Consider the following 24971-nt stretch of genomic DNA (forward strand, 5'->3'; position numbering starts at 1 on the left):
GGCTTCCTCTCAAATATTTTATTTTCACACCAATTAGATATTAGAGAGATAGGTGGGGTTGAGAGAGAGGCAAAAGGGTATCTTCTTTCTCAGACAAAAGATCGTTAAGCATTCTGGCCACAGCAGGGCTCTGAAAGTAGAACTTCAGGCTGTGAGAGAAGATAAAAAGATTCTCTTGAGGTCTTTACAAGAAGGTAGAGAGGAAGTAGGTCTTGTATGGCAGGGAATCGGGGTTTGTTAATCAGTCAACTGTGAGATGGACCACACGTAACTTAGACCGTATGATAGTGGTCATCATCGCAGAGATACTGGATAGGCACGTGAGACTGGTTATGTGTGCCCACAGTCAAGCAGCCTTGGGTCCTGGGAGGCAGAGGTTTGAGGTTTGTTTCCAGCAATACTTTCTCCTTTCCAGTGTGAGAAGTGTTTTTTACTAACAAAGGTAAGCAGCTCACCAGCTGCCGACATTCCATAAATCTCCCTGCCTTGTAAAGTTTTATGCAAAGGAATTTGAGTCTTTTAATCTCCCTCACTTAGTAAAACTTTTCTCTACCCACAGCACCCCTCACCCATATTCCTAGAATAAGCGAGCTCTTCTCCTTCTATCCCACTTCATTTCATTTGCATTGGTTCTTTAAAAATCAGCCAATTGTGAAAGACGGTGCCCTGTTCCACCAACGGGGAAAAGCCACAGTCGCCACCAGTGCTAGAAAAAAAAAAAAAAACACTAAGTGAACTTCCTGCCTGGAAGTGCTTGTGAGCCCAGTTTACCCCTCCTTCGAAACGAAATTTCCTTGTCCAGTTACTTTCAATTTGTTACTGCATTTGTTTCTTGGACACGGAGAGTGCTTCCAATGCCTGCTTAGTGACTCGTAGGCTTGGGTGCTCCCGAATGTAGCTTTATCTAGTTGGCTTTGAGTTTGAAGCAAAGACAAAAACCGTGAAGCTGGAGGTCGTGGTCCAGACCCTGACGGTTGGGCTGCTGCTGCGGCTGTTGCAGAGGTGGTGTTGGGCTCACGGGACGGGCAAGTCAGAGGCTGTGGTCTGGGTTCCAGCCGCACAGGTGTCCCAGTCTGTGTCCCTTTTTGTCACCAGTCTCTCACCGTTTTTTGTTCCATGAATCCTCTCATATCATTTGTTTCCAACTAAGGTAGGGTGAAAAGTTAGGGAATAAAGGAGACGTGGGAAGAGAACGGAACCTCTCACCGTGCCGTTTTTGCTGGCTGAGGCTCCAGAACTGCAGCACAATGGGAAAAATCAATGTGGCTTGCAGAGACAATCTTCCCTTCCTCTTAGAGGGATCTCAAAAAGTACCATCAAGTCAGGGTGTATATTAACCATATCAACACTCCTCTCATCCCCAAAATGGACCAATGTGTCTTGTAAAACTGCCTCATAATTTAATTTACCAAAGGAAATTCTTTAGGATAATGTATTTTTTAACCTCATCAAATTTACTTCACCTTTAAACTTTAATATTCAAGTGTATTTTTAATTTATTCCTTGATAATTTCCTGCAAGTATATATAGTCACTCATCAATCCATGTTTTCCAACTCCTCCCAGATCTCAGTCTTTATTTTTTATTTTATCTAAATAGTCCACTGAGTTTAATTAGAGCTTCCTAAATGTGATATGTTCACAAGTGTAGGGTCTTTCACTGGAGCATTGGTCAGCCTACCAGGGGCCTTTTCCCTAAAGAAAGCTGACTTCCTCCCCTAGAAGCCATCAACTATGGATGACTCCTCAGGTAGGTGTGGGAGTTCATGTGTCCCTCCTGAAATCCTTCTGTGATGTTGGCTGACTTGCTCTTGTGGAGGCACATGTGCACAAGTACCCAAGCGCAGGCAACCAACCATAGCTACTGTGAGTTTATGAGGGCAGATATCTTGCCATGTCCAGAAGACAACGTTTCATCTCGGTGCCCTCTGACCTCTGGTTCTTACACTGTTTCTTCCCCCTCTTTAGTGCTGTTCTAGAACCTTTTGGAGAGGTATTACGATATAGTTGTCACCCTTACGGCTGCACACTCTACAGATTCTTATTCTCTATACTTGGGCCTGTTAGTTATTTAGCGGAGCTCTTACCCTGCGAGGAAATGTCACAAAACACGACAGAATCCACTAACAAGAGTTTTATTAAGATAGGAAAGAGAGACAGACGTGACAGGACCGTGAAAAGACACGTGAATAAAGATGGAGTTGGGAACATGGTGCCGGCTTATAAAGGCTGGGCCAGGCCTCTGCACACAGGCCCATGTGGCTATTCCATGCATGCGCATAGATCCCATGGTTGCGCTGCGTGCTTTACGCAACCACGCAAAGCCATGGGATCCTGGTCATAGGAGACATTTTGACCCGGAAATGGCTATTTTGACCTGGAAATGGCTAGGCGGAAGTGTCTAGGTCCGCCATGCATGCGCAACCATGGGGGCGTATTGTGAATCCCTATCAGGGCCAGTTGTGAGTATTAACTTCTGCTCACTGCACAAAGAAGCTTCTACAAGGGGAGGGACGGTGGGCCAGCTGCATTCTTCTAAGAGTACAGAGAGAGAGAGAGTTCTTTATTTACAAGGCAGTTTAATACTATGTCTAGTTTAAACTTGGCTTACTTTGTGAAACTGATCGTAAAATATATCCTTTCAACAATATAACTTCCAAAGCGACAAAATCATTCACATTGCTATCAAGGCACTGGAGCATGTTTGTGGTGAGGATGCAGTGGAACCACTGAACTAGACCATTCCATGGGTAGAAAGAAAGGTTTATTGGTGGTCAAATCGCCAAGACTATCTCTCAGGTTGGGGGAGGAGGGAAGAAGCAAAGTGGCAGAAAAATAAGCAGATTTTGTAGGACAGTCAACAGGGTGGGGGGTCTTTGGGCTGATACAGGCTATCCAGATTGACCAGGAATGAGGCAATTAGATGCCCTTGCCAAGACAGTTGACCTTTAGGGGTGGGTTAAGGGGGGTTCTTAGAGTGCTAAGATGGGTTTCTTTACAAGATCTGCTTTCCTGTAAACAGAAACCGCTTCAGGAGGTTCCTCAGGATGCTAAATTTAGGCTTCTGTTTCCCTTGTCAGAGCCCTTCTGTTAAGGACATTGTCACCAATACAGCCATTTTAGGGGTCTAGCATTGACCTAATATTTGTCTTGCTCACTGATGTCCACACTTAAACCTGCAGTGTGTATTTCTACTTAATAAACCCAATGCTGCTTCATGCTGACTGATCCTAATTCTTTGGTATAGGCAAAATCTGGCTTTACCTGAGTGGACAAGCCCCTCAGACTGCAGCTGGAGGTGTCACGTTTTATATATGCTGTTGACACAACTATACTTAGAAAACATTGGAAAGTATAATTATACATGTTGTTTTTTTTTTCATTGAAAATACGAAATATTGGTTTACTTTACAAATTACTGGTAGGTACTGTAAAACATGTTCTTTCTCTGTTTAATTCTTCTGTGTTTAATTCTCTCTGTTGTTGTGTTTTTGCAGAAGATCTGGATGATTTGAGAATGGAGGGCGTAACCACCCTGGTACTTTCGGGGAGCAAATTTAACCAAGGTCGTCCTACTCACCCTGCCGAGCCACAGGCCAAAGTCACACTGAACATCTGCTCAAGGTGTGCCAGGTAAAACATATAGTTGGTGTGTGGTGTACAGAATCATCATCTAGGTCTTTTTGAATCCAAGATTTTGGAGCAAAGAGTGTACTCTGTGCTAATAACACATTTTTCTCCTAATTACCTTTTTCTGACACCCTGGAAGGAGTTAGTTTTTCAGTATATCTTTTTGCCCAAGGCCAGTCTGACCAACAATGAATCAAAGAGATTAGATTGTCTTCACTTCACAGCTGGAGACTGTGTTGAGTCTTTCAGTCTCCTCAGTTCATTGCCTGTCTGCTCTTCATTTCTCTTTCAAGAGAAGACTCAAGGGGGCTTTGAACATTCAGAGCCACCTTTAAAGCACCTGCCTAAAAAGTGTTTGTTCAGGTATAGTTCAAGTTCTGGTATGACTGGCCTTTGAGCCTGGCCCTCATCCTGTTCACCTCCTGGTAAGAATTTAATCAGTTTGAGGCTTCCCGGTTTTAGCAGCTGGAAGCAATCTTTGCTTACACTACATGTGGCCCAAGAATCAGCTTGGTTACTGCCAAGTCAGCTGTGGGCTAGAAGCAACTCACCAAACAGCACCAATTCGCTTTTTTGTAGGAACTAAATCTCATTTGCAAAGGGCTTTTAAGTCTGTTTAAATGATAAAACAAGCCTCCTAACCCTTATGTAAATGGTTCAGTTTAACAAGGACAATGCAGTAGCTGGCCAACTTTATCTCCCTTCTTTGTGTCTGGCTGCTCTATTGTGCTGCTTGAGAGAGGATTAGTGGCTGGAAATAAGGAAGGGGGTAAGGGTAGGCAAAGCAAATCGGATTGTTGTAGCTTTTCCTCTTTGGCTTTACTCCTTGGAATTTTTATTTTAATTGTCACTGGCTTAGAAACACATAAAGGAAAACTTCCAGAAAATCAAGGGAAGTTGTTTGAGGATATTAAGAGAAACACTAAAGCTCAGTGAAAACAGGAACAGGGACATCGCTTCAGAAGTGGAACACTTAGGGCAGTGTCTTTATATTTTTATTAGGGCTGTGAAGAAAATTATTAATTTTGTTTGTTTGTTTTTGTGTTTCTAGACAGTTTCTCTGGGTAGCCCTGGATGTCCTGGAACTCCCTCTGTAGACCAGGCTAGCCTCAAACTCAGACATTTGCCTGCCATTATAGGTCATCTATGGAAGAGAGTTCTTTGGCTTTTTGTCTTAAACTTTATGTTATGTTTCTCTAAGTACAATTTGACTGGATTGGGCTGATGCTTGGCGTTTCATAACATTTATAGGTGTGTTGGATCAAGATGCGTGTTCCTTTCCAGACAGGAATGCCTGTCAAAATATCTTGCTAAACTATTAAAGACTGAGTTGAGAAAAGATCAAGCACGTGCTTAGCTCTTCATCATTCCACTTCCAAAATGATAGAGTTGGATTGCAATCACAAGCAACCTGTGTTTAAAGTGAGTCTGTAACTGAACTTATTCAAGAAATATTCAACTAAGTAATATTTTGGTTTCCAATGTGTCAGGAACAGAATGTAGATGGAAGTACTTACAGGGCCAGCATCAACACAAGAGATTTACTAAAGAACATCTGCTGTATGAGTGACAGAAATGCAGAGGGTGGATTCTCAGAGAGAACTGCCTCCTGAGAGAAATGGAGGGCCTATTATGATAGTTAAGAGCTTACTTGGTCTTACTTCTGGAGTCATTTGTGAGGGATCCTTTGTGAGAGGGTAAGAAGCAGACATCTCACTATCTTCTTAGACTGTAAATTTGTCCATTCAGGGCTCAGCTCCATGGCCAAGTCTGGGTTAGGACCTAATTGAATAAGGCATTGAAAAGAGGAGGACAGGTGGTCCTGAGGCCGACACCCTCTTGCCTCAGGTGAGAATAACTTGAAAGGGGGCTGTACTAGGATCCAAGACTTACAGTGACCTCCAAAGCCACCCCAGGGCAATGTCACAGAATGAATTTCACAGACAAGGTAGGTTGAGTTTCAGAAGATAATTTTGTTATAGGTGATAGCATACGAGAAAGGGGGCAGGCAGAACTCATGCCTACGGGAGTGGATTCCAAGGGAGAATTGCCATCATTAGAAGTAAATCTGGAGTTGCAAAGAAAGAGACCTCAACAGGGACAAACTCTATATCTGGTCAGAAGTGCAGGCTACTCACCAAAGCGGAAGAGCAAATGAGCAGAGACCGGAAGTTCAGTTGGTTTTGTTCTAATGTAAGGGGTGACAGTGTTGCTCCCCTATTGGCTAGGGTCCCACCTCACAATCATTTGTGAAAATTAAAACATTTCAGTTCTGAGAATGTTGCAAGGACTTTGTGAAAATAAAAGTTTTATGAGGTGGGAGAGATAAAAAGATTTAAATTCCTTGTTATAATAAAACCTTTTACAGTGTAATAAAACCTTTTTCTTTTACAGAAAAGACAACTATTTAATTGTTGTTTTTTATACTCCCAAGGAGTCCATCTAGGGATTAATAAGGCTTTACCAGGTTCAGGCATGCAGAGATGACCTGGTCAATCCAGTTGTCCTAGAATGTCTTCATGATCCTCTCTACCATGGTGTCTGGACTGGACTGCAGTTTTGGGTACAGCTTAGGGGACCAGGGAAGTGTCTGATCACACACAGCTTCCAGGCTGCTGTGGTCATTCATTTCTATGGAAAAGGAGAAGAAAGATTGAAAACAAGAAATCAGAACATGAAACAGTTCTTCTAAACGATTTTAGGATTTCTGTCCTCTGGCCAGGATAGAAATGTTCATAGAAACAAGGACATTTTCAGTGTCTAGCCAACACAGAGCTGGCTGTCAAGGATGAGACTCAAACCAGCTTCTTTCTGTGGTTCCGACCCTACACTTCCCGACCAGCTTCTTTCTTCTGTTCCCAGAAGCAGCACAAGCTGCTGGATCAGGCTCCAAGCAGCCAGGGTCCCATTGCTAAAGACTGAGATATTCCTGCTTTCTTGTGTGTCTCAATAGTTGTATTTTAGCCTTCACACTATCCATTAACAAATCTTGTAAGGATGTCCTTAACTTGTGGTTTTCAGAAAATTCTGAATTAATGAATAGTATTATCCTACCCTAATAGATAAGGAAAACGAGACATAAGTTGATTAAATAACTTGTTAAAATAGTATTAGTCACTGAACAAGGCTGTTAATTTTAGGTGCAAACTCCTAATGAACTTTCAGAGTGTTCTTTCTTTTCTTCAGCTAAAGTTCATAGCATCCAGAAGCATGCTTGTCTACTCTCTTACCTCCTCTCCCCTTTAATTTTTTTTTAAATGAAAATAAATTTTTTCCCTCACATAAAATATCCTGATTACAGTTTCCCCTCCCTGTACTTTTCCCAGTCCCTCCTAACCACCCCTCCCATCTGGAGTCACTCTCTGTCTGTCCTTAGAAAATAAACAGGTTTCTAAGGGATAATAATAAAATAAAACAAAAAAAAAAAACTTAATAAGATAAAAAGAATTTTAAATAAATTTAATAAGATAAAACAAAGTAAGATTAAAAAAAGAATTGGACAAAACAAACGAACGGAAGGAAAAGAACCCAAGAGAAAACACGAGGCTATGAGACCCACTCATTCAAACACTCGGGAATCCCACAAAAATCACTCAACAGGAAGCCATAATACATACACAGAGAACCTGGTGCAGACCAGTGCAGGTCCTGTGCATGCTGCTTCAGTTTCTATGAATTCGTGTGAGCTTTGCTTAGGTGATTCAGAGGGCCTTTTTTTCTTTATGCCCTCCATTTGCTCTGGCTCTTACAATCTTTCTGTCTCTTCTTCATGGGTTTCCCTGAGCTCTTAGGGGAGAGATTGGATGGTGACATCTCATTTATGGCTGAGTGTTCCATGGTCTCCCGCTCTCTGCATGTCTAGCTGTGGGTCTTTATATTCACATCTGCTGCAGGAGGAAGCTTCTCTGGTGATGGCTGAGCAAGGCACTGATCTATGAGTACAGCAGAGTATCATTTTATTGCTACTTTTTTTCTTAGAATAGTAGCACCTGGTTTTACCCTAGGTCCCTGGGCTATCTAGTCTCAGGTTTTTGGTTGCATAAGCATTGACAGATACAGGTTTCATCTTGTGGAGTGGGCCTTAAGTTAGATATTGCTTGGTTATTCAAACAAGCTCTGTGCCACCATTGCCTAGCAGGTAGGACAGCACTGTAGATCAAAGAGTTTGTGGTTGGCTTGGTGTTTATGATTCTCTTTTGGTAGCATGCAGAGGACCTTCCCTTATCAAAGACACTAGAGCAGAGTGGTGAAGGCTCTATGTAGGCACCAGCTCGATTTCTCATGTTTGATGATTTGTGTGAATGTTGTCTTCAGCAATGGGGCCTTGCTGTCAGTTTGTGGAGAGCAACTTTCCTGAGAAGGGCTTTCCTGTCCAAGTGATTGACAGGACCATTTGTGATACTTAAGGGATGAGTCAATAGTATGTCTTGTACTCTTACACTCTTTAGAACAGTTTAGAATGTCATGTCTCTACTGGGGACTTGAGTTGTCCCTCAGATCCAGTTTTTTTTTTCTTAAACAAACAAAAACATAAGGAAAAGAAAGTGTTAAAAAATCGAAGGAAAATTGTAGAATGTATCTATAAAACCCTCTTCTGAGCAATGGGCTTCAGCAATGGGCTTCAGCAATGGGCTTCACCTTTCTCCTCTTTGTGTGGAATTGTGTCTTAATGTTGGGGATAATTGTGATATTTCCAGCTGCCTTCTACATGGTATTGCAGATTCTAACAAGTGCATTTGTGATACTTTTCCCCCCTTAAATTAGTATGTTCTTGGGGACATAGGAGAGGGTTACAGAGAAGATTTTGAGGAGTCTGTCTTTCATGATCTCCAAGTCAGCTAATGTTTACCTACATGAGAGAAGATAAGCCTCCTCATTCTGTCCTTCCCCCCCTCCCTTCCCCTCTTTGTCCTCCTCCTCCTCCTCTCCAGTGCAAGGGACCAAACCCCGATCCAGAGGCTTTGTGTTTACTAACAATGTGTTCTATTCCACAGCTGTGCTACATCCTCAGTCCTGGAATATCTTCTAATACGCCATTAACCCCATAAATGGGGGCTGTAACCTCATGACATAACCACCTCCCCAAAGTCCTGTATTCCCATACCATTTTATAACTTCATGTAGAAGTTAGGTTTCAACATGAACTTCACTATCATGAAAATATGTGAAACATACTAGTCAGTTATCAAGATTATATAAAACTATGTTCTCTTAAAAATCAATGCAGCTGATCACATTGGGCTCATATTCATAGTAACGAGTGTTCCTCTTGACTCCTAAGATAAGCAGTCATGCTGCAGAGGACCTTAGTTCACCTCACCCAGGAATAACCTTTGCTTTAGAGAAATACTGTGTGCAGTAAGGGAGATCTTTTTCCCTTTGTCATTTAAGTATTTGATTATTTAGTCTATGAATTAGTCAACAGGCTACTCCTAACCAGTGTGAGGAAAGGTACGTATGTACTATGTACACAGGGAAATCACAAGAAAGAAAGTGAAGAGCCCCAAGTCAGTAAGCTTGGAAACCTTAAGTACCTTCTTCATCAGGGAGAAGACCTGAGAGATGCAGGTAACAGAGGGAGAAGCAACCTTTTGGAAAGAAGAACCACAGGCACTGGGACAAAGTTGCCTGTGTGAGCTTTCCTCTGGTGGACTCACACAGGCCTCCTAGTATGCTTTGCTGTGAGATGAATAGTATTCATCTTCTCTGGCTCATGGATTCCCAAGAATTGGGAATTTCTTAAAGAAAATTGAGGTCATTTTGGAAGATCTGTCTATATAAGCAGCTAAGGAAAGATGGTTTCTGTATTAGTTCTTTTTGTTGCCTCTGGGACAAAATACTTCAGAAAGGCAAAGTAAGAAAGGAAAAGTTTATTTGGCTCACAGTTTGGGTTTGTCATGGCAGAGAAATCATAGCTGGAGCAGTGTGCAGCATCGGCTCACATTGATCCATAGTCAGGAAGCAGAGAGTTGTGAATGCTGGTCTCAGTTATCTTTCTAACATTTATGCACCCCATGCAATGTAGGTTGAACTACCTCAACCAACCTAAACTAGATAATGCCTCATAGACTTGCCCAGATGCTGTCTCTTTGATGATTCAAGATCCTGTCAAGTTGACAATCAATATTAACTACCATAGGCTCCCAGAGCAGTTTCTGTTTCTCAAAGTCTTTAGGTCAAAGTAATCGAGATATGCAAATAGCAAATAGCATATAGCACATTTTTGAGATGGTCTGTCCTGTGTTCCTTCAACTGGAACTACAAGATGGGCAGTGATGGGAGGAAGTCTGGGGAAGGACCTTAGCCAGGGATGTTGGAGGAAGGGTTCAGGACAAGAAGAAGATGAGATCCCAGATGTTTCAGGGTCAGGAGTGATGTTTTGTGCTGTCAACTTGACTGGATTTAGAATATTGGGGCTGTGGATGTCTCTATGAGGGTGTTTTCAGAAAGGACTAACTGGGAGGGAAGAGCCATCCTGAATCTAGACAGCACCAGGCCTAGTCTTGGAGCCAGCAGGGAATTAAAGAGGGAAAACCAGGAACACTGCTGAGCGTGAATGTTCTTTTTTCTCTGCTTCCTTGTGGACATGAGATGAATAACTTCCTCCTGTGTAGGCTCTTACTTCCAGGACATTCTGCCCAATTCCACAGGGCTAAGAAATTATGAGTTGAGCATTCTGAAAGTGTAAGCTAAAATAACTCTTTCCTACTTTGAATTGTTTTTTGTCAGGCATCTATCACAATGATTTAAAAAATAATAAATTAATACACCATTATACGACTTAGTTTTGGCAAAAATACAAAGAAGCAAGATGTACTCGTTACTTTTCTATTGCTGTGATAAAACATATGGATGACAGGTTTACTTGGGACTTTGGTTCCAGAGGGATAAGAGTCCATCACCATCATGGCAGAGAGGTATTGTAGCAGGCAGAGGATGGATGGAGCAGGATGCTGAGAGCTCACATATTGAACTGCAAGCACACACACATCACAGAAAGAGGTCCCTGGGAATGGTGTGAGGCTTTGAAAGCTCAGTGTCAGTCCCCAGTGACATACTTCCTCAAGCAAGGCCTCACCTCCTTAACCTAACCACAGTTCAGCCATCTGGGGACCAAACATTCAATGTAGGAGTCTATGGGTATATTTCTTATACAAAACTGCCCCTAATTCAGATGGACTGAGCGAGTCAAAGATCCAGTGCTACCAATTAGACCAGCACAGAAAAAATGACTATTCCACTTAAGATCAGAGAACTTACCATTGTTCTCTTCATAGGCACTTGTTCCCAGAAAGGAAGGGAGACATAGGATCCAGGCTCATTTCAAATTTCACTAAACTCGACACATACAGAGCTGATGGATAAGAAAATATAGGAATATTAACGCGAAATGGCATCTCTTTACCAAGACTCACCAGGACTTACAGTGAAAGTAGATTCAAAAGTCAGCCTGATTTAAAGAGGGACAGCAGTGATCTTACCTTCACACTACATTAGCTGGTGGCCAACAATGCAAGAAACAGTCAGAAAAGCTAGGTTCCATCTGTGAAATGAAGTTCCCACACCCTGGAGCTGACCTGCAAGGGTGAATGGTTGAGCTGGGTAGGAAACTGAGAATGTGATTAATACAGCCTTTATGAGAAACGTCATGGAGGTCCCTCAGGATAGAGTCTAGAAAGACCATACCTTCCAGCAATCCCTGTTCTGGGTGCATATCTAAAGCGATTAAAATCCATATCCAAAAGACACATCTAGACAGACCTCTTCTAGTCAGAAGCCATTGGAAGACATGGTCAGCAATAAAAAGCTGCTGCCATTGACTAAAGCTTTTGAGAAACACCCAATCACTGCTTTTACTTGGCAAGGTGTTCAAGACATCTACAAGGAAATAAACCAGCACATATTAAAAGACCCTGCAGTGTTACTTGCTACAAGTATGTAAGAGATTAAAAGCAACTTCTTAAGTTTGTTGATTAGCATACTTATAATAAATAAAAGGCTCTTAAGCTTTTCCCTAAAGTTCTGCATGTATGGTCAGGAAAGTACATATGGAAGATGGTAGTGTTTTAGGCTGAAGTTGCTGTCAGACCTCTCAGAGCTCTATTCCATTGTGAATCTTGACATAATCTGTGTAATTTGAACAAACACATGACATCATTTGACTGCTGAAAGAATGCCATAGTTAATATCATAGTTAATAGATACATGACATCCAAGATATATAAGTATTCCAGTGTAGAACATCTCATTGCCCCTCCCTCAGATCATAAAGAAAAGAAGCCAGTAGAAAGCCATTTTAGGTAAACAAAACATTGTCTCTATGGAGTATAGCAGTATGCTTATAATTGTTGGAGGTGGATTTTTAATCAGATGTTGGCCATCTTGTTTTGTCTTTGGACCATCCCAGTGGTATAGTTTGAAATCTTTGAATAAACTAAGGAGTCACATGATCTGATTCACTGCGTAAGAGACACATTTGCTGTTTTCAACTGAAATGTAAAGTGCAGGTAGGTCAATTATATAAATTTCTGGAAGTTACCAGCAATCCTCAGTGGTTTAAAGAAATGGTGTGGGTCTTTTGTTTTGTTTTGTTATTTTGGTCTTTCATTAATTAAAAAAAACCTCTTTTACATTAAGTTTGTCTATTAAATGTCTTGAGTTTTTGTTTCACAGTAACCTAAAGCTGCTTGATGTCAAGATAAGCAGAGAAATGCTGGGGTTGAGGCACCCCATTGCTGTTTCAGTGAAGCTTATAGGACATTCTAGAAAGACCACCCATTAGTTCTGTCTGTCCCCTGCCATGCTGAGGAGTTAAATCTCATTTTGTGAACTCCTGCCAGGGAGTTCCGGGTGGTAAGATGCCATTTGCTTTTGATGGTGCAAGTGTTTGCATGCCTTCATGCTTAGCATCAATTGTGAACAAAACAGGGCTGGGGAGCTGAAAGCCATCTTGAAAGAAATTAGATTATAGAGAACATGCAGGGATGTTGGCTCAGAGAAGGCAGCCTCGGAATTGGAGCAGAGTTTTGCTTCCGAACACCTCAATGAATTTCAAAGCTTGCCTGCCACGCAACTGAAAGTTCATTATTGGTTCTCTTTAGCCCCGTGGTACTAAACTCCTGTGAGTGGCTGCAAGCTGAATTGCTAAAACAGAAAGAGATTATTTGGGGTCACAGCACTCTGAGGAAAAGGCCAAAGCCAAATCTTTTGTGAACTAATTGTAAACTATCCATACTAGGATTTATTAGCTGCTACAGCATCTGCACAAGGAATCACACATTATTTTCAGTTCGCTTGTGTGTACATTTTCTCCAACTGCTTTTATAGGATTTAATTCAGCAGTTTGCCATCAGCAAGAAAGGTGAACTAAATAAGCATGAACCGAGAAATGAAAACAATTACTTCTCACTGGCTTAAATTTATGTATGTATGTATGTATGTATGTATGTATTTTACATACTTCATAAAATCGACATTCTCATCCAAAAGGAGTAAAGGATTCCACTAGAGGCATGTATATAATGAGACATCCACTTGCCGAGGGCTGTGGGAGTATACAGCAGGTGACAACTGATGTTTGACAAGTCGACCCACCAGATGTGTAACTCCCTGATGGGGAGCCCCACCTGGCAGAGCCGTGGGGTCACTGGCTGTGGAAACTGGTTGTTTTCTGTCTGTAAATTTCTTATGAGCCACCATTATACCTCCCTATAAGAACAGCTGTGGGGTGCTTTCCATAGCCCTTTGGTAGTGTGTTTTACATCTCTGGGTACACATTAGCTGTGGATTTCTGTTTAAGCTGTATAATTCTGATGAACAGAAATATTAACAGAATATTCTTCTTTAGTGAAACAGGAAAGTAACAGTATTCTCAGTCTCAAAGACAGCCTTTTACACATTTTTCAAAATCCTTAGAACAAACTCTATACAGACTTAACTGCCCCTACAGAATATAAACAAAGACTAATTCCCAGGTGTTATTTATTGCTAAATTTAGGCCAGGCTGTTTACAACAAGACATAGTCCTTGCAGTAGCTCTTTTTCTGCACATACCCTGACTGCTCAAAGTTCAGCCAGTTGTTTAATGTCTGGGACCCCTCACCAACTTAGAGATACGCACATCGGCCAATGTGACATTACTAGCCTAAGAGAAACTACGTGACTTATCTTGTGTTTTGAGAATGGTTTGGGCCATAAAAATGTAACTTATAATTTTCTAGTGTTTGGCTGAGGGAAAGCAGCAGCGGCGGTGTGGAGAGAGACAGCTGTGTAGAGTTATGTAACAGCTGCTTCAGAATGTGAGTGGTGTGTATGTGTGTGTGTGTGTGTGTGTGTGTGTGTGTGTGTGTGTGTGTGTGTGTTGGGTGAGAGAATAAGAAGAAGAAGCATGAGAGAAGTGTGAGGAAATAAGTGGGTGAAAGAGTGAATGAGTAAAGTGTGAGTGAATAATGTAGAAGCATGTGTGTGTGTAAGTGTGTGAGAGAGAGCTGCGTGACAGAGCTGCTGCTATGTAGGGAGCTGTGCCTAGGAACTGTGTAAAGAGCTTTCTGGTGAGAGAGCTATGTAAATGAGATGCTTAGCTGTGGCTGTGTGGAGATTTGTAACTGTGTAGAAGTAAGGAAGATGAAGCTGTATAGAAAAGATACGAGAAGAGAAATGTATGTAAAAGATGTGTAGACATGTGAAAACAGATGTAACTGTGTATAGAGATGTATGGCTATATGTATGTAAAGAAAGACATACAGTTGTATGTATAGAATGTAGCAATGTAGCTGGAAGTTTTCCTGTGTCCTGTCTGGTCCTGTAGCTGCTCAGACCCAAGTAAACACACAGAGGCTTATATCAATTATGATGGCCTATGGCTCAAGCTTCATGTTATCTAGTTCTTATATCTTAAATTAATCCATTTCTATTAATATATAAGTTGGCAAATGGCTGTGGCTTACTGGTATTTTCACACCTTGCTTCTCCTGGTGGCAGCTGGCATCTCTGCCTCCTCTGCCTTTCTTCTTCCTGTCTCTATCCTGGATTCCCTGCCTGCCTCTAAACTGCTTTGCCATAGGCCGAACAGCTGTATGTATCAACTAATCAGAGCAACACATATTCACAGCATACAGAAAGACATCCCACAGCATAGCAATGTGGAGATATATATCTGTGTGGAGACAAAAGAGTCAGAGAGCATTCTTACAATGAAGTAAAAGAGAAAGTTAAAATCAGAAAGCATGTATGTTTTCTTATTTTACCAGTCAGATAAATAAACTTATTTCTAAATACCCTCAGATAGAAAAAATCTAGCCCTTGTTGCCTTTGTGGATTTACTTGCTTTATCCTGGAGGTCACCTTGGAGCAGGTTCTCCATAGGCTCCCAATATTCACTGATACTCAAGTGTCAGCAATACTCAGTTTGAAACTGAATGCACTGATCTTGTACAAACTCTCCATGAGATACTAGGATAACCTTTAAGAATAAAAGTCAGCACTCATGACTACCAGAAACTTATTATCTGAAATCAGGCATGGAAATAAATGTATATTGGTCAGTAGTCAATAACTATAATAAAATAGCTGAGAGATTAATTTTGGTATGGAGAAAAGATTTGTTTATGTTCATGGTTAAGGAGATTTCCATCCATGACTAATTGGCTTCATGGCTTTGGACTTGTGGTAAAGCACTACTTTATATGCTCCTTCATGGTGGAGCAAAATTGCTCACTTTCTGAACAAGGAAGCAGAAGAAAGGAAGAGGAAGTTGATCAGCACCTCAGTATCCCTTTCAGGACATATCCTTGGTGATCTAAACCATATTCATTGAGCATGACCGAGTAGAGTAAAGATTGCATGATATTGTGAGAGAGCTAGCTGTAGAATCAAGTCTTTAACAGACTGTGTTCTGGAACTTTCAAGATCTAAGCTAGAATAGATTAGACAGAGCTATGGACACACATGCATCATAGTGTGATATCTATTCCCTGCTAAATGGAATTGGTTGCAATTTCATGGAGAGAGTTGCTATAGAAATAAGCCCAGGCCCTCAGAAATATTGCTATATGGCTTTCATTATTTATTTCAGTTCTGCATGAAGCTGGGAACCACCTCATTTCAAATCTTTAATCAATTACATAGTCCTTTTATTTATAAATCAATGCAAGATCCACTGTAACTTTGGCAATTGTTTTTGATTCATGGTAGGGGTGGACTTAGATGCACATGTGTACACACATACATACATTTTTCATGTTATGTCTTAAAAAGCTAGAGATCCAGAGCAGGAGGCACGGTGCTAAGATCCCAATTTGACCACTGCATACTTTTGAAAATTAGATAACCTCTGTAAACTTGGTTTCTTACATGGACTTGGGAGTAGACATTTCTCATCTGAGTTGTAGTGGGAAAGAGTGCTTGCTTCAGTTTCTAACTGTATGGGTTAGTTTATTGTCAATTCCACACAAACTAGAGACACCTTAACAGAGAGAATCTCAACTGAGGCACTACCCCCATCAGACAGGCCTGTGGTCATGTCTTGATTTCTAGTTGATGGAGGAGGGCCTAGCCTGCTGTATACAGTGCCACTCTTGGACAGGTAGCCTTGGGTTATATAAGTTTTATAAATCTGGAAGCAAACTGGTCAGCAACTTTCCTCCATTGATATGGGGATGTTCTCTAGCCATTTGGTAGTGAAGAATAGAAATAAAATATACTATTTTGTAGAATATAGAGATATATCTATTTTGAATCCCATTATGACAGTACAATGTTTCTACATAAATTCTTGCTTCTATAGTAGAAAATCCTTCAATAATGAGGACTGTTCTTTTTCTAAAATGAATAATTATTTTTTTACTTAATTGACAACTCAAGAATTATTAATAAAAATGCAAGAATTACATTATTGCATATTTTAGTGCAGTTTAAGATTCTCAAAATTATTTAAAACTGAGAGTGTTTGAAAAGTTCTGCATATAGTTATGTCAAAAATAAAACAATTAAATTAATTTTTTAAAGTTTATGTGGCTCTTTTTGTTTCAGTTTACAGTGATTACTCCAATTAGATCAGATTATCTGTTGTTGAGTTTCTGGAGTCATTCACAATACCAAACTCTCTGTGGCGCTATCAGTTCCCCCCTTGTCCAATGAGATATTGCTTCTGTCTTTTTCTATTTGCCTTCAATTTGAGAGCTTTTAACAATCCCCAAAGCTTCAGATTTCAGGTGCTGCTTTAATTTGTTTAGCTGTTCCAAAAAAAGTGTCATATACCAGACAGTTAATAAATGATAGAAACTTACATCTACTATTCTGAAATCTGGAACTTTGAGGTCAGGGGTCAACATGGTTTAATTATGGCGAGGGGTGTCTTCCAGGCTGTAGACTGTTACATTCTCATTGTGGTCTCTCCTCTGGCCTCTTCCTGTCTTAGGTTTTTTTTTTTTTTTTTCTGTTGCTATGACAAACTACCTAAGACAGAATAGTAAAGAAAGAAACACAGGATATTTTGGACAAGTTCTGGAAACTGAGAACCCTGAGAAAGGCTGTTAACAGGAGGGCCAAAGCTACTTTATAAGAAAACAGGTTGGTGAAGAGGGTTGACTTATGTGTAGGAACACTTTTGTATATTTCAAGTGTTCCTGTACTCTCAGCACAAAGAATAGTGTCTGGAACACATTTAATTACTAGACAATGGCATAAATTAGTGGCAAGAGTGTGTGGCACATTACTTTCTAAAATTAGTATTGATAGCCATTCTATTAAGCATATTCTGCCATATATCTTCCTAAAACTGAGTTTATGAGTATTAACTTAATAGCGATAACCACAAACATTCTCTACAAAGAGCCTAGCAAGGAGTTAACCAGGAAGTCTAACCCAAGGAGGCAGTTCACCACCTCAGTTGCTGTGAGGAAGGGGTAGGAGGCTTAGGAGGAAGATAGGAAGGGGATAATGCGGTCATGTGACATGTGACAACCCTGTGTGGTAGTTTGAATGAAAACTTCTCCCCATTGGCTCAGGTATTGAAATACTTGGTCCCTAGTTGGTGGCACTGTCTGGGGAGGTGACAGCATTGCTGGAGGAGGCGCACCACTGGTGTAAGCTCTCAGAGTTCATAGCCTCATCATACTTCCAGTTTCATTGTTCTGTTTTGTGTCTGTGGATAGTGATATGATCTCCCAGCTCCTGTCATCCGTGACCGCAACTTCCTCACCGTTACAGACTCTCTCTCTGGAACTGTGAGGCAAATTCAACTTTTCCTTCCATAAATTGCCTCTAACCCCAGTGTTTTATCATAGAGACAAAAAAGTGACTAATATAACATTACTGTCAAAACTAACCACATTTTTCCAGAATGAGTGGACTTCCCACTACTTTCTAAAAATCAATGAGAATAAATTGCCTGGTGCTTGGTCCCATCTCTTTTGGAGTATTTTGGATCAAAATGGACATTGCCAGCTACTTAAACAGAATGGTGGACTTCTCAAAATTATTCCAATGCCAGAGATTCTTTCAAAGTCACTTCCCATTGTAGCTAGAGTTTTCCTGCCTGGCCCACAGTCAGGACAAACTCTCTCACCTGCCAGTCCCAAAGCACTCAGACCTGACCAAGTAAACACAGACACTTATATTGGTAACAAACTGTATGGCCATGACAGGCTTCTTGCTAACTGTTCTTACAGCTTAAATTAATCCATTTCTATTAATCTATACCTTGCCACATGGCTTGTGGCTTACCGGTACTTTACATCTTCCTTGTCCTGATGGCGGCTGGCAGTGTCTCTCCCACTCAGCCTTCCACTTCTTTAAAGAGACAGTAAAATTAATATAAAAAATAAGCCACGTGAAGATGAATATTACACAAAAAATCTAGATTGTGTTGTCTTTGGGATTTTTAACTACAGAAAAACATTTGATTGTAAAAGCTGTTGAGTTATGCCCAAATGTATATTTTAAAGGTACTTGACTTCAAAATTTGGATATAAGGATATGTTACTTTGGAAAAGAGTCTTTGCTTTTGTTACCACAGAAAGCCAGAGGCTATGGATTTGTTCAAGATTAACACACATCAGGTTTGACCAGCCAAGACCACCTGAAAGGTCTCCGATGACGCCATGGCCCAGATGATCCAACATCCACAATGGTTTGAAGGCAACTGGCTCAGACAATACACCCTCATGGACTACTCCATAACCCTAAAATATTCTTTGTGTCCCCATAAGATACAGCGCCCCCCTCCAGCAGGAAGTAGTAAAAAAAGCTACGCCCAAATTCCCAAATATACCAAGCTGACTTTGGAGATGTGTAAAGGTTAAAACCTTCCTTTTTAAGAAAAGAAAAGGGGAAGTGCTGTGGGATGGTCTGTATGTCAAATGTGTTGTTGATTGGTCAATGAATAAATCACTGATTGGTCAGTGGCCAGGCAGGAAGTATAGGCGGGACTAAGAGAGAGGATAATGGAGAAAACAGGAAGCTGGGTGAGAGAGACACTGCCAGCCGCCATCAGGACAAGGAAGATGTAAAGTACCGGTAAGCCACAAGCCACGTGGCAAGGTATAGATTAATAGAAATGGATTAATTTAAGCTGTAAGAACAGTTAACAAGAAGCCTGCCATGGCCATACAGTTTGAAACCAATATAAGTGTCTGTGTTTACTTGGTCGGGTCTGAGTGACTGTGGGACTGGCAGGTGAGAGAGTTTGTCCTGACTGTGGGCCAGGCAGGAAAACTTTAGCTACATCCCATAGCAATTGCTTTAGAGAGGATGCATATTTGAAAAACAAAGCAAAATACTCTTGGATCTTCAAACTGACTGTTAGATATTGCGTTGGGAGCAAGGACTGTGGGTCCTCTTCCTATTTGTTGATGTGGAAATCATGACCACATCATGATTTGATGGATTAAGTCCATTTTATATGTATTTCTAATGGGATTGTTAGAATACATGATACTTGTAGAGGGGTGTCCTGAACTATGTTTTGTGTTAATAGAAAAAGAAGCAAATTTAGAAAGAATAAATTGAGTAGAGATTCTCTGTCTTTCATACAATTAGTTCCCTTTTAAAGTTCTTAAAAGTTAGTGTTTCTGTTTGGGTCAATAAAATTGATAAAATGCATATGTTTTTAAATGGGATAGGTTACTAAGTCACTACAATATGTTAACCTATTTGGTTAAGGGTTTACAGTTAATCATTTTAGGGTTTTTTGTTGGTTTTGTTTTGTTGAACTTGCTGTCTATCCTAGGCTGTCTTTGAGCCTTGCAAGTGCTGTGATCACAGGCTCACACCACTTTGCCCAGATTGCTGGAATGTTTTTAATGTAGACACATAATGCTAATGGGAAAAAAGAGAGAAATGAACCCAGTGCATACCAGTTGTTACTGGAGGATAGAGAATATTGCTATCATGCCAGTGACTTTTACAAATAGAAATATATCAGAGTTCTGCTTCCTTTTAGTCATTCCATCTACCTAGCTACCTAATCTCTATGTTATCTATATATTATATCTATGGGAATATATTTATTAGAATATATATAGAGATAGTAGGTATTAGTATCAAAACATATATGTTTTGGTCCATCAAATTGTGGGTTGGGTGGAATGGACTTAACACTCACAAATGCCTTTATATCTGAATGGTTAAAACAAGATCATAGAAATGCTTTATAGCTTCCCTTAACATGAATCAAACCAAATGTGATACAAGCTTCCCAAATTAGACATCTTTCTTTCCAATTTCCAGATCTTAAATTTCCTTTTTTGGACATGATTGTAAGGGAGTATTAACATCAACAGCTCAGTATTGCTTCAGGGGTTGAATTTTTCTCTCTCTTCTGTATCCTGTCTCCCTGGTAAGCTATGGCCAGCGGCAGCTGCTGTCCCAGCAACTTGGCTAAATCCAATCTTCCTGGAATGTCTTCGGTGTGTATAAAGCCACGATACTCAGTAAGCAAAGGAAGACGTGAAATGCCAGGGAGACTGTAGCTCCTGGGTTGCTGTGATTCATAACATCTGTGACCCTAGTTCAAAAACTGGCCTGACATTTAATGCTCTTGAGCCATTTTAACTCACTTTAATTATCCCTGGAAAACATTTTATTCAAATATTTTAGTCAAGTATCCTAACAAGGGAATGTGCACTTATATTTAAGCAAAGTTTTAGCCACTAGGAAGTTAATAGGATGACTAAAAATGAAACTATTCAGTATCAATATTTAGGAATAAAGGACTAGAATACTTTTTCTAATTAAAAAATAAATATATCATTTCCTCACTTCTTTTTCCTTCCTTCCATCTTTCCCATATACCTATATACCTTGCTCCCTCTAAATTCATGGTCATTTTTGTTTTGTTATACTCCCAGCACAAAGAACAATGTCTGGAACACATTTAATTACTAGACAATGGCATAAATTAGTGGCAAGAGTGTGTGGCACATTACTTTCTAAAATTAGTACTGATAGCCATTCTATTGAGCATATTCTGCCATATATCTTCCTAAAACTGAGTTTATGAGTATTAACTCAATAGTAACAGCCACAGACATACTCTATAAAGAGCCTAGCAAGGAGTTAACCAGGAAGTCTAACCCAAGGAGGCAGTTCACCACCTCAGTTGCTGTGAGGAAGGGGTATGAGGCTTAGGAAGAAGATAGGAAGGGGAGAACACACACACACACACACACACACACACACACACACATCAATATATAATTATAACTTGCTCTGTTCCTTTAGTGTTTCTTGTTTGTATATAATTTCAGGGCTAACCAAATAATACCAATTAGAGTTTTCTTCCTGAAAAAGAGTTATTTCTTCTGTTCTCAGATTTCTTTCTTTACCTGCCTGTAGTTCTTTGTTTAGGATTAGGGCCCTATGAGATATCATCCTTTCTTGTTAGCATGTATCTTAGCTACATTTCCGTTGCTGTGGCAAAATCCCATGACCAAGGGAACTGATGAAAGAAAGAATTTAATTTTGTTTACAATTTCAAAGGATTAGAGTCCATGATGGAACATAAAACACAGCTGAGGGCTCACTTCTTCATCTACAACCATGGACAGACAGACAGAACACTGGGAATCCCAGGCAACTTTTGAAATATCATGTCCAACCCCAGTGACACACCTCCTCCAACAAGGCCACACCTCCTAATCCTTCCCAAACAATTCCACAGTCTGGGGACCAAGCATTCAAATGTATGACTCTCTAGAAGGCGTTCTTATTCAAACCACCACAGCATGTCTACTGGTGTTGTCCTCCTTCAGGTCCTATTTAGGCAGCCGTATTGTTGAGGTATTATAGTGAAGTTTCCCTGTCATTTCTGTGAGACAAAATCTCATAGCAGATTTCCTGGTCCTCTGGAGTTTATAGTCTTTTTAACCCCCTCTCCAATGATGTTCCCTGAGCCTTAGATGAGGGAGTTGTACTATAGATGTTCTTTGCATTTTGACCAATTATGGTGTTCTGTAATGTTTTCTAACTGTTGCTTCCCTCCTTTGGAAACTCCTGGTACTAGTATTCCAGTCCTAATGGTGGTAGTTTTCCATCTGAGTTCTTGATCACAGTTCATCAGTGCACTTTGAAAGACATTTCCTGAAAATATTAAATGGAATCACTTTCTAACAGTTTCATTCAATGGCAAGACAAACTTCGAGAAGAAAATGAGCTTGTTCATGTGAGATGTGGGTCGAAGCAAAGCAGAAGTTTTAGGTAGAAGGGATCTAGTCATTCAGAAATAACTGGGAACTTAGAAGACCTAGGAAATCATTCAGTTATTAAATAACCAAGGAATTTCATTAAATATGTACCCATTTCATTTATAAGTGACAGTACACTACATAACTCCTATATTTATCCTTAAAGGTGTGTGTGTGTGTGTGTGTGTGTGTGTGTGTGTGTGTGTGTACACTGCCATTAAATTTTTTCCTAGGGGCTCTAGCACTTAATTGCACAACACAGGAGAAATATAAATTTTCCTTACCTCAAACATTTAAAAAAATTAGGAAGATTTTATAGTTTGTGTTGGACAAGAATAAATAGAGCTATGCATATTTGAAGGGCAATTCCCTGCAAGAAAAATATACTTATTTTTGTCATTCTGAAAAGCCAAGCATATCCCGGCTTTACTCTGCTTCAGAAAGGGCAATGCGACAAGTGAGGTAGCAGTGGAACTGAAAGGCCAACTGTCCTCAAGAGTGTGGGCTGTAATGCTTGACCTTTTTAAAGCATTTGCTAAATAACCATCTGAGGAAGGTTCTGTCTAAGACATTAGACAAGGTGATCTGCAGGGGTAATTTCTAAACATATTCTTCAACGTCACATTGTGTGCCACAGCCAATTGATATTGAGGGAGTGAGACTCCAGAAGGATCAGACTCATCCTATAGGTCTCTCAAGGCAGGGTGCTTTCTCCTGCTGGTGGAAGGGATGGACAGAAGTGTTCAAGGTGCCATTGCTTGGTTGAGCACAACTTTGGGAAATACTTAGGTGTGGTTGGTGAGCAGGATGTGGCTGACAGTCCTCCAGGAAAAGGGCTTGCATACCTGTAATCAGAAGGAGCTGGATTAGGCCAATAACTTGAATGATCTTGGGAATGAAGTTATTATTGTGTCTCTAGATTAGAGCCCTACACATCTGACACCTTTGTTTTTGTGAGAGCCTGGAAATGTAACCACGGTGACCTAGACTTGCTTTTAAAAATATATTTTATTTATTTACTTATTAATTTCTTTATTTGTACATGTACATGTCACAGAGTATGTGGGGACATCAGAGAGCAACTTAAAAGAACTGGTTCTCTCCTTCTACTCTGTGGGACCTGGGATCAAATTCAGATTCTCAGGCTTTGAAGAAAGTACTTTTGTCTGCTCAGCCATCTTACCAGCCAGAGATATTCTTTATAAAGACGTGTGTGTGTGTGTGTGTGTGTGTATGTGCATGTGTGCGCGCGTGCGTGCGGGCTGAGCAGAGGGCATGTAGAAAACATCTTCTATACATTCTTGCTTTTGCTGTAAATCTAAAACAGCTAGTTTTTAAAACTCTCCTCCTTCTCAAAACAAAAACAGTTAAGCCTATTTAATACCTTATTTAAGAAATAAAATGGCTTGCAAGAATTGTACTGTCTATAAGGTGAATGGATGGGACTGATGTTAGTTGCTTCATCTATTAAAATGTTTTAAGGTTCACATTGTTATTTGTTGTTATTTAAATACAAAATGTCCTTTCTAGGCCCTTTGTGTTTGAACATATGGTCCTCAGATGGTGGTGATGCTTTGGAAGGCTAGGGAAGTTATTTTGGAGATAGAACCTTCCTGGAGGAAGTAGATCACTGGGGGTGGGATTTGAGGTCTTATAGCCACTCTATTTTTTGTCTACTCTCTACCATTTTAGAGGCAGTGTGACCAACCCACTGCCTCATCATCCTGCTACTACATCTTCCTACCCTTGATAACTATTCCCTCAAAATGTATCCAAAATAAGCCCCTCTTCCCTTAAGTTGCTTCGTGTCAAGTTTTGGTTATAGCAACAGGAAAAGTAACTGCTATACTATCCCATCCATCTTCCTGACTATGAATAAAGCTCTGAAATAACAAATGTATACATCTATCACTTGGCGTGGCAGTCCGTTCAATCAAACCTTTGGATGGCTGCGTGGGCTCCCTTGGAGATGAGGAGATGAAAACAGCTCATTGGACTGATGGGGGTTTGGTTTAGGTGAATTATCAACTCGGGGAAATGGCATTTCACATCTGGGGTGGTTTTCTGAAGAATCAGGAACAATGATCTTCAGAGCTGAGGACAGTTGGAGGGGCTTAACAGCAAACCTATCTCTGCCCACTCAGTAACTGTGCCTGTAGGACGTAGGGCTTGGTCCTCATTCATGATCTAGAGCTTTTGTATGAACAACATTTTTCCTTCATCCTAGAAGGCATCTGTACCCTCTGCTTTTTTTTTTCAATTTCTTGACTAAGTTTAGTGCTCTAGCTAAATTAGACTTTTCATATAGTACCTGTAAATATTATGTCCATCATTTGTATGGTTTAGTAGACTGGTGTGTCTTTCTGTAGAGAATTGAATCGATGTAAAGCTTAGACTGAGAGTCTTATATGCTAACTCATTTTCCATTTTGAACACAACTATAGAACACATATCAGATGCTCAAAAATGTTTTGAGTAGTAAAGTAGATAATTATGCTGACTCTTTCCAGAACTCAATTGCTATGTCTAGAGCTATAGCTGGTTCAACCTCTAAAACCATAAGTTATAACTGGTCAAAGGTGAACATATGACAGCAACCCAACTTCATGGTCTCATCCAGCATATTCCAAACTAAGTTTTACTCTGTGGATCTACATAT

General features: G+C 40.4%; 1 protein-coding gene across 10 annotated transcripts in view; it reads left to right on the forward strand.

Moving 5' to 3' along the window:
• The window catches only part of CUNH8orf34 (chromosome unknown C8orf34 homolog), a 470016-nt gene that overhangs the window by 242528 nt on the left and 202517 nt on the right, over positions 1 to 24971 (forward strand). For 7 of the 10 annotated variants that reach the window (XM_052716420.1, XM_052716411.1, XM_052716414.1 and 4 more), the window contains one exon: positions 3497 to 3632. In XM_052716420.1, coding sequence (XP_052572380.1) covers positions 3497 to 3632 — 136 coding nt within the window. The remainder of the gene's footprint in view (positions 1 to 3496; positions 3633 to 24971) is intronic. The other 3 variants (XM_052716412.1, XM_052716416.1, XM_052716419.1) reach the window with 1 other exon arrangement.

This window comes from Peromyscus californicus, unplaced genomic scaffold (assembly GCF_007827085.1).
Source record: "Peromyscus californicus insignis strain IS unplaced genomic scaffold, ASM782708v3 Scaffold_5__1_contigs__length_169319896, whole genome shotgun sequence".
Taxonomy (NCBI): Eukaryota; Metazoa; Chordata; class Mammalia; order Rodentia; family Cricetidae; genus Peromyscus; species Peromyscus californicus.